Raw genomic sequence first — 10,357 nt, forward strand, 5'->3', positions numbered from 1 at the left:
TTCGACCATTAGAAGGTGCAACGCGACGATTGTTCAACTTCGGACACCTCGTCCCCAAAGACGGGTTACGTTAAGTTTACGGGTAAAACCATCACCTAGCCGATACTTCTTGGGTTTTCTTTCACGTGGAAAACGGGTGGAGTGGTTGGTGTGCGACAGAGAGATTAGGGAGGTCGCCGGGTGGCGGGAGGAGGAAGGTGCCTCGTAAGGTCTCGGTGCCACTTCCCTGCCCCGGAGCTGTTGTTGACATCTGACAGCGGTGCCCCGACAGCTTCAGACCAGCTTCCGCTCACATAACGCACGTTTTCTAATTGCCGGTGGAGGTGGTGGTGGTGGGGGGGGGGGGGGCGTTTATGCTCCACGTCTCATCAAGTGAATTAGGCGCCTTCACTGACGGCCCCACGCCCCCCGGAGCTGGACATGAGGACTGGAGGGCAAGAGGGGACCGGGAAGAGGAGGGGGATCTGCAGGATTCTAAGAGCTTTCATGTAGAATGACTATTAACACTCAAGTCAGGATCTTCTGGACGTATTTCTGAGGGAATCAGGAGGCGGGGTCTTCTCTATCTCTGATTGCAACTTGTTGTTATTTGTTTTCCATTGTGGTTTTTTATAGTTTTTGGATATGTGACCTTAAGTTCAACTTTTAATGCCACACATTTGTTTTCCTTGTGTGTTATTTTCACGCCAGATTAAAGTTTCCAGGAAATGGTGTTTCGACTTCATTTCAACGCTTTGATGAGCCTCGGATCAAACAACGGGGAATAGTTTTTTTTTTTTTTTATCAAATCTCACCATTCAGATCAATCCTGCTTCCACACAGCTGTTTGCAACAACAAGAAGGACCGAGATAAACAATGACAGCAGCTAACGTTACGGGGAAGGCTTTAGCAGCCGAAGAGCCAAACGTGTTTTCAAGGTGGTTGAGACTAAAATGGAGCTTAAAATGAGGGTGAATATCGGAAACCCAGCAACGAGTTCTGCTGAAGTGTAAACAAACCAACATGTAAAAAACTTTACAAGGTGCTAACGATGTCAGCTCCGAGGTGAAAAGATTCATGAAGCTCCATAAAGTTCACGTCATTCTTTCTGTAACACAAACCTCTCGACTCTTAAAGGCTAATAAACACTGTGGAGCCCTGCAGCAAATAGCAGAAAAACGGTAGCAGCTAACAGTGGTAGCGTCTTGCTAGTTTATTTGTTTGAAACGTGTGACATTAGCTACCGTTATTAGGTGATAATGGGCCTTTTTTTCTTTTTTTACAGCAGACATTTAGTTGCAGGAATAGCACAGGTGTGTAAATAACGACTTTAATTATGCTTCCAGTGTTCTGGTGGTTTGCCCGCTGGCTCACTGGGGGAAGTTAATTAGTTGCACTTCCTGGTGTGTAAAAAAAAAACGTGCATGCAAAAATACCTGACTTTACATTTGGGGTTTGTCTTCTTATTTTAAGGTTCCCACATTAGCCAAATTCAAACGCTATCCAGCTCCACGGACCTCGTTTGTTACTGAATATGTGTCACATCCCAGTTTATACGGTCTACGATGAAGCCTTCATGCAGGTCTGCACGCCAACAACACTTAAACTTCGGCGTGACAGCTGAAGTCGGTGCCTGAGCTGCAGGGAATTTCTTTTCTTTTTCCCCCTGGTGAGGTTTTTGCCTGAGTTTCCGGCCGGCGGTGCCAGACATCATCCGTCAGACGCTGACAAGGGAAGCGGCGTGGAGATGCCGGCGTGAGGTCACTGTATCTATATTTAAAAGAGGCCCAGCCTCGGTGAGTCTGACCTGCTTCACTGAGTCTGAGCAGACAGACAGGCAGACAGACAGACAGATGGGAGAGGGAGGGAGGCCAGCCAGTGAGGAGAGCGGCCGGCTGATGACGGAGGCTCAGACGCCAGGCAGACAATGGCCTAGTAATCGTCTGCAGCTATTCCCTCTCGCCCTTCCACCTTCTCTCTCTAGCTCTCTCTCTCACTCTCTCTCTCTGTCTCTCTCTCATCCCGAGAGACGCCTCTACCCGTCTCTCTCTCTCGCCGTCTCTGCAAAGCAGGTCAGGTGTTCGTTAACGCGGCGACGCCGGAGGGAAGAGCTTGAATCCAGCATCTGAAGGCGGCGTCTGTGTCAAGAATGTGATGTCATCGCTCTAACGTTGACGGTGAACACAAACTGTCTGAACGCTCGAATGTATTAATGCATCGTAATCACTTACACCAGCAGAGGGCGCCTGTTGGTGGGCACCCCTTTGTTTTTGAATACGGCTGCCATGGTAACGGGTCGGCGCCGGGTCACAGCTTCGCCTATTTTCGCTGATGATCCATATTGACGTCATACTGACAACGTCAGAAAGTGTCACACACACGAAAACAATGTTCATTTCAAAATAAAAGCCCCTCTCCTTTGGAGTCTGTTTAACACAAAGCTTTTATTCTGTAGTACAGAGTTCAACGTGACATTTTGTTTCCTCTACGTGCTTCATACTCGATTAGCTGCTCTGGCACAGAGATGAAACCCCTGAGACTGTGTGTGTGTGTGTGTGTGTGTGTGTGTGTGTGTGTGTGTGTGTGTGTGTGTGTGTGCGTGCGTGTGTGTGTGTGTGTGTGTGTGTGTGTGTGTGTGTGTGTGTGTGTGTGTGTGTGTGTGTGAGAGAGAATGGAGATGGCCGAGGCTTCAGTGTTACGACACATAATGAGAGGGGAGGAGAGGAGGCTTCTATTCAGGGCAGCGCTGATGAAAACCAATCAATTAGCTTGTAAGTGACAAATGCTGAGTAAACACAGGGCTGCTTTTGCAGCTCTGTGGCAACCGGCCAGCCCGCTCATCCCCCCGGACCGCCGGACGCTTCAAAAACCTGCAACTTTATCAAAATCACACTCTCATACGGTCCGTTGTCTCAAACGCCTGACGTTGACCATCGCTGCCGAGCACACGAGTCACGTTGACTAAAGCAAAATAAATATAAGATTGAAAGACTTTTTTGCAGCAGGAACGGACCCCCCCTCCCCCCCAAAAAAACCCAGCAGAGTCTCATCGATAAGGTGATTCATCTCTCCATAATCCTTTTTGAATTTTTTAACTCTCAGCTCGGTAAACAAGCACTCGCATCGCACTATCAACAGCCGGTTAGGGTTTGGCTCCATGTCTGTATAAACAGGGAGACAGCTCTGGCGTTGTTCTACACACACACACACACACACACACACACACACACACACACACACACACACACACACACACACACACACACACACACACTCACACACACACACTGATACCCGGCTCCTCCCGCACACTCCTCATTTGACAGCACAGGGATAAAAGTTCACATTTTTCCACAACGAGCCGGCCGGTATCAGCTTGTGGAAAAGTCTCCAGAGATCCGAGTCCTGATGGGGATCACTCAGTCCGGATCCCTAGGGTCCCCCCGGTTCTGGGTGAAACTCAGGGACCTGATCTCTCTCTCCCGGCAGCACAATGCAGCCTGGGCGAGCTGCTAATTTGTAGTGGCGAAGTGTAGCGGAGGCTGAGGTGCACAGGTCGTCTCCCTTGGTCACCGGGGCTCGAATCCCAGCCGGTACAAAAGCACACAATGTGGAGCCACACAGACCACATGGATCCGGATCCTCTAAAAGCGCACGTTAATGAACAATGTGACCGTTGATACACTGCATGTTCTTGTGGTGGAAGTTTTAACATGGAGACAGAACGGTACGTCTGGTTGAGGCCGACCCGACTCACGAGAAGTCGGAAACCGCTTCACGTCGTTGCTTTTTTTGTTGAAGAGGCGTTCACTGCACTTCCCAGCAGCCACCAAACAAAAACCTGCATCACTTTCCCTGGGAAAATATCAAAGTGGGAACTGGACACAAGGTCATTCTCTGATGTGTTTCGATTGCCAATTACGCAACTGGTCCAAATTTTTTCAATATTGAAATATTTCCAGTACAGCTGCACGTTTGACTAACGAAGGCTTGCGTTAAGGCCTTGAGACCGACGTGGTGCCGTGGTGGGAGTCCAGATGCAAAAAAAGAAAAAGGTCTAACGAGATAAGCCAATGCAACATTCATCCGGAAAGGTACTATAATACCTTTCTAGTAAGTATTCTTAACCTACGTGCAGGAATCTGACTTCTGATGAACCTTATTTCAACTTTAAACAAGTCCGCACCAACGTAGCCCCTTCTTGAGTTGACCAACTCCCGGGTATGGAACAGCAGACCAGCTCTTTACCGCTGCATGATTGATGGTGGGAATCTGCCCATCTAGTCTACCTGCATTCTGGGTACTCGTGGTGGTGGGGGGGGTACTGAGGGATCATGGGGGCTACCGCGGCCGTTGCTATGGGCGACCTGGTCCTTTTACAACCAGAGTGAGAGCTCTATCTCGGATCTTCTGAATTCTGCTCTTTTGCTCTTTGGTTCTGTTGGCTTCATGGTTCCCGACCTCCAGCACCAAATCTCTGCTGGAAAACGGTGGATTGCTGCCAAACCGCCGAGTGATACCAAACGGTGAGAGAGAGAGAGAGAGAGAGAGAGAGAGAGCACAGCCGCTTCCAGGTGCTTCCAGGAATAGCAGAGCCGCTAATGGCGCCCGGCCGGCAAAGTGGCCCGTAATGCATGTTGATGGAAAACACAGCCGGCCAATTACGGCGGCCATATCTAATCACCGGAGGTCAGGGGTCGACTCCCGTCCGCCATCTGTCTTCATTTGACGCCGTTGGCTCATCGCTGCGCCGGAGTTCTGACGGACATCGATGATGTCACATACACCCACACAAACACACACACACACACACACACATGCTGGATGTAGGACGGTGATGTAATAAAAATAAAGGGTAGAAATAGGAATGGGAGGGTTTGAAAATGTCATATCATGTTTACTCTGGACAAAATAATCCAGAATATGACATGCGATTTTATAACGTCGACATCAATAATCCTTCATCGCAGGATGAACCAGGAAGCGTCAGCTCGACCTTCAAACGACGTCATCGTGAGAAACCGGAGCTCAGACGAAATGACATCACTGACTTGTCGACGCCCAAACTAAGGAAAACACACCGGTAATCCACGAGAAACCACATGGATCACATGTTAAATGTGATGCTCCTGGTTGGACTGTCCAGAGAGGGAGGAGCCTGAACCCACCTGACCTTTGTGGGTGTTTTTTTTACATTTATTACTCGAGAACTAAATTGCGTAAATCTTAGATCTCTCAACCTGCATCGAACTGACAGAGTTTACATAAAAATCTACTAAATTTATGTTGGAATTTCTTTTATACTCCAATATACAGAAAAGAAAAACACTGCAATGTCTGTTTTTGTTCCAATATGGTGCAGCTTTATGGTGATGGTCTGGGACGGGGACGACCATGCACTTGTAGCTTTGTGTAGTCCGAGTTATTGTACTTTTACCACGAGCAGCTGCTGCATCATAATGGAGGGTAAAGATGGAAGTAAAAGTACTTCATCGAGGTATAAAAACACAAAAAGGAGCACAGCATCAGCTCTATGAGGCCGAACTGTGTAGTTGTGAGCAGTGGAGCGCACGGTGGAGAGGTTAGAGGATTACACCAAGGCGTGTGTGTGTGTGTGTGTGAGCTCCAGCTGTGGTGCTTTGAGGCAGAAGTGAGTGGAGGTGTGAACACACAGCCAGGTGCTGCACCCGTCTCACCCTGACACCCTCTCAGTCCACTTCCTCCCCATTAATTAGACCAACTTAAGGAGGGGGGGTTGGCGACAGCTGTCAAACCGGCCGTTACATCAGAGGCCCAGTTCTTGCACCAGGACCAGGACGCAGTCTACATGAGCTCACACCTGACCTGACATCGGACTAAATGCTCCTGAAGGCTCACAAACTCTCACAACTAAAACATGTTCAGTTCTTGCAAAAACACTTCAAAAACGTGCGGGAGCTTCAAGAAAACATTTAGTTGCAGAAGAAGTTATCGTCATTGAGAGTTAAAGAGGCGAGGAAGTAGAGGTGAACAGGAAGTAGAGGTGAACAGGAAGTGGAGGTGAACAGGAAGTAGAGGTGAACAGGAAGTGGATGTGACAAGAAGTAGAGGTGAACAGGAAGTGGAGGTGAACGGAAGTAGAGGTGAACAGGAAGTGGAGGTGAACGGGAAGTAGAGGTGAACAGGAAGTGGAGGTGAACAGGAAGTAGAGGTGAGCAGGAAGTAGAGTTGAACAGGAAGTGGAGGTGAACAGGAACTAGAGGTGACCAGGAAGTGGAGGTGAACAGGAAGTAGGGGTGAACAGGAAGTAGAGTTGAACAGGAAGTAGAGGTGATCAGGAAGTAAAGGTGAACAGGAAGTGGAGGTGAACAGGAAGTAGAGGTTAACCGGAAGTAGAGTTGAACAGGAAGTAGAGGTGATCAGGAAGTAAAGGTGAACAGGAAGTAGAATGAGGAGGCCACTCACCTTCGCACTGCTTGCCATCTCCCTTGTAGCCCGGCTTGCAGATGCAGTTGTAGGACTTGGGTGTGTTCTGGCAGAGGGCGTCGATGTGGCAGTCGTCCGAACCTTCTGCACACTCGTCTGCATCTGCACCAAGAACATTAAGACGTGAGTCCTGCTGGATTCACCGAGTCCTATTGGGTTCACCGAGTCCCGGGGGATTCATCGAGTCCTGCTGGATTCACCGAGTCCTGGTGTTGGGTCTGACACCCGCAACATTAAAACGATTCCAACAAAATCGACGTAGCGACATGTACGTCCGAGTCGAGTAGGTTTCCCTACTGCTGTGACCCGGTGTTACATCAAATTCTGTGACCCCAGCAGATTATGTCGCTGGATCATCCAGAAGAGTTAGAAGGTGATGCGTTTACGCTCTTCTGCATGCACGTTTTTACATGCAGAAAAATTGCAAACAGTGGTCAGAGAATCTGACGGGTCACAGAATCTGACAGGTCACAGAATCTGTTGCAACACCGGCCCTCAGTTCACAAATCACCGTTTGTGTGTCGTTTAAATCACATGGTATTATTCTCCCACTTGGCTGGTTTACACCCACAGTGAGACTAAACCATGTACGTTCGGCCTTCTAATGAAGGCGTAATGAGTCTACATGAGTGGATCCTGAGCTCGGATTCATGGACCCCCCAGGTGGTCCCAAGAAGATTACTAAAATTAAACAAAACCCAAAATGTAAATGTTGGAAATAAAACATTCCTCTAATCTTAATTATTGGATGGTTTTACCTCCTAAAATCCCTGCTGACCTGGTTAGAACCCGTTGACATACGGGGGATGGGGAGGAGGTCTCTGGATCTGGATCCATATGGATTCTGGTGTTGAAGCTGCTAACAAAGTTAGCTTCATAATTAAAGGTCAACTTTACAGCTAAGTGTTAAAGTCATCTGAGTAGCTAACTAGCATAGGTAGAGTGGTAGCTGCCTGTCAATCAGCAGGTAAGCCCCGCCCCCTAAAGCATCCCCTGCTTTCTGGTCTGGTGGACTCTAAATGGACCATAATGTACTAAATGAACATCATGCTGGATTGAAGAAGACTTGAAACTAGAGATTGAGACCATAAACTCATGTTTACAATGTTTACTGAGATAATACATCAAGAGAGAAGTAGGACCATTTTCTCATAGACTTCTATACAACCAGAGAGGAGTCGCCCCCTGGTGGCCAGCAGAGAGAAGTAGGACCATTTTCTCATAGACTTCTATACAACCAGAGAGGAGTCGCCCCCTGGTGGCCAGCAGAGAGAAGTAGGACCATTTTCTCATAGACTCTTATACAACCAGAGAGGAGTCGCCCCCTGGTGGCCAGCAGAGAGAAGTAGGACCATTTTCACATAGACTTCTATACAACCAGAGAGGAGTCGCCCCCTGGTGGCCAGCAGAGAGGATGACAGTTTAATGGCATATGGCATGGCAATAATGAAAACTGCTGAATGTAGTAAACCTAAGTAAACGTAGACTAAATATTGCTTTTAGAGGGGTCCCTAGAGACCACCGAGGCTCTCTCGGGGGTCTCAAGTGAACTCAAGGTGTGTCAGCTCGTACAAGGACACCGAACCATGTCAGACAAATCCTCAACTGAGAGAGGGGGTCCACTACCAGAGGGGCTGAACGCCTCCTGCCTGATCAGGTTATTGATAAAGGAGTCACATCTGGACCCGGATCCTCATTACGAACACAGGGGGGGCACAGACGGACCCTAGAGGTGTTTTGGTCACACATGCGCGGTCCCGCAGACGCTTTTTGCATCACTCGTGTGCTCGTCCTCCTCCGCCGCCGGGGTATAAATAGCCTGAGTGTAAGTTAGTCAACCGGCTGGAAGCTGCCTGCGGTTCCCGGTCTGGCCCCGCGCCCGGCTCAGCTGTACAAAGGCAATAAATAAACGATAAAAACGGAATTCACAATAAATATTTCCCCTGTTTTTTTTTTTTTAAAGAAGTGTTTTATTGGAGCCGAATAGAGAGGGGGGGGGATAAAGGGGAGCAGCAGCAACAAGTTCAAGTCTTTTAAGGGTTTTTTATGCGCATTCAGTTTTCTGTATGAACCCGGTTCCACAAAGACCCTTTCCCAGTCTCACTGTCTCAATATTGACTCCTCGCGTTCACAGCGGTGGGAGGCTGAACAATGTGCTGCTGCCTGGTCGATATTGGGCCCCTGCTGCCCGCCTGCCTGCCTGCCTGCCTGCTCCTCAGGGACTTGGACGGCCCCCCAAACCCCCCCAAACCACATTCACCCTCCCTCCCCCCCCCCTCCTCCTCCGGACAGGCCACCAAAAACCGTGGAGACAAGATGCTCTCCAGCCGGCTGATACTCCCTCCACCTCCACACAGAAACACACCCAGGCCGCCCCGAACCAGCGCCTCAACCCGGAGAACACGCTGCGCCTTTCCGACTGAATTGGACCTTTTTTACGCGCAGGAATCGCGAGTTCCAAAGGAAGTCTGGGACTGGAAATGCACTCGCAGGAACAACTGTGACCCTCCAACAAGACTTTGACGTGTAATAAACAAGAAAAAATGAAGGAACTCAACATATAAATGTGTTTTGTTACAATTCCAACGAGAAAAAACGCGCGTAAAAGTGCATTTTTCTGCTGTTATAATATTATTAGAATAATATGACAGGAGCGTGTTCTCAACTTTAAAGTGCTTTATGGTTTCTGTTTAAATCTCCGGTGATATATTACGAATATTAGTAGTTTTCCACTTATTTTCATCCTTTCTTTTTCTTCTTTTTTGCCGGTTTAAGACTGAAGACACCCAACACCAACCCAAAATAAAAAAAGTGCATTTCATAGTTGACAATAACGCGAGGCGGAGAGAGAAAGAGCAGCTCTTACCTGCGAGTCCGACATTCCCCATCACCCTGCAAGTATTTATGAGGAGGATAAACAAACAAACGTCCCGGGAAAAACAAGCGCTCCCCATGCTGACAGACGGACTGAGGATTCAGCGGGGCTTTTTCTGGGGGTTTGGACCGTGGTGCGTGTGTGCGCGGGTGTGTGTGCGCGTGTACGTGTGTGTGTGTCTCTCTATCAGCTACGAGAGGAGGAGGAGGAGGACCGCTGTCGGTGGACTGGGAGAGAGAGAGAGAGGGAGAGAGAGGGGAGGCGATCCGAGGCCTCTGATTGGCTTGTTTGCGCCGGTAGAGGGGACAGAGAGAGAGAGAGAGAGAGAGAGAGAGAGAGAGAGAGAGAGAGAGAGAGAGAGAGAGAGAGAGAGAGAGAGCAGCGTCATTGTGGAAACACAAGAGTCCCAAAACGTAAAACACCCCAGAAGACCCCCATACAAGCCTGATAGTGAAGCCAAAGCTGAAGTGCCTTAAAGCTGCATTCTCTCTGCTGGCCACCAGGGGGCGACTCCTCTCTGGTTGTATAGAAGTCTTTGAGAAAATGGTCCTACTTCTCTCTACTGGCCACCAGGGGGCGACTCCTCTCTGGTTGTATAGAAGTCTTTGAGAAAATGGTCCTACTTCTCTCTGCTGGCCACCAGGGGGCGACTCCTCTCTGGTTGTATAGAAGTGTATGAGAAAATGGTCCTACTTCTTTCTGCTGGCCACCAGGGGGCGACTCCTCTCTGGTTGTATAGAAGTCTATGAGAAAATGGTCCTACTTCTCTCTGCTGGCCACCAGGGGGCGACTCCTCTCTGGTTGTATAGAAGTCTATGAGGAAATGGTCCTACTTCTCTCTTGATGTATTATCTCAGTAAACATTGTAAACAATGGGTTTTTCAGTTAGTTGTCTTCAACACAAGCCTGGGAGATTTTTTAACGTTTTGTTCTACAATATATATATAAAAAACAGTAATGTCTGGCTGAATAAAAGTAGCCCAGCAGTTTGTGTGGTCCTTCGGCCCAAACAGGCGTATAGATACTTTAATAGATTA

At 48.6% G+C, this 10,357-nt stretch overlaps 1 protein-coding gene across 1 annotated transcript in view; it reads right to left on the reverse strand.

The window, feature by feature from the left end:
* scube1 (signal peptide, CUB domain, EGF-like 1) overlaps nucleotides 1-9,470 on the reverse strand; it is a 56,349-nt gene extending 46,879 nt beyond the window's left edge. Inside the window, exons 1-2 of the mRNA XM_084038861.1 lie at nucleotides 9,312-9,470; nucleotides 6,425-6,547 (exon numbers count right to left, since the gene is read on the reverse strand). Of these exons, the coding sequence (XP_083894987.1) occupies nucleotides 6,425-6,547; nucleotides 9,312-9,399 (211 nt within the window). The 5' untranslated portion in view covers nucleotides 9,400-9,470. The remainder of the gene's footprint in view (nucleotides 1-6,424; nucleotides 6,548-9,311) is intronic.
* Between the last annotated feature and the right edge of the window lie 887 nt (nucleotides 9,471-10,357).

The sequence above is a fragment of the Eutrigla gurnardus genome (assembly GCF_963514095.1).
Source record: "Eutrigla gurnardus genome assembly, chromosome: 21".
Classification (NCBI taxonomy): domain Eukaryota; kingdom Metazoa; phylum Chordata; class Actinopteri; order Perciformes; family Triglidae; genus Eutrigla; species Eutrigla gurnardus.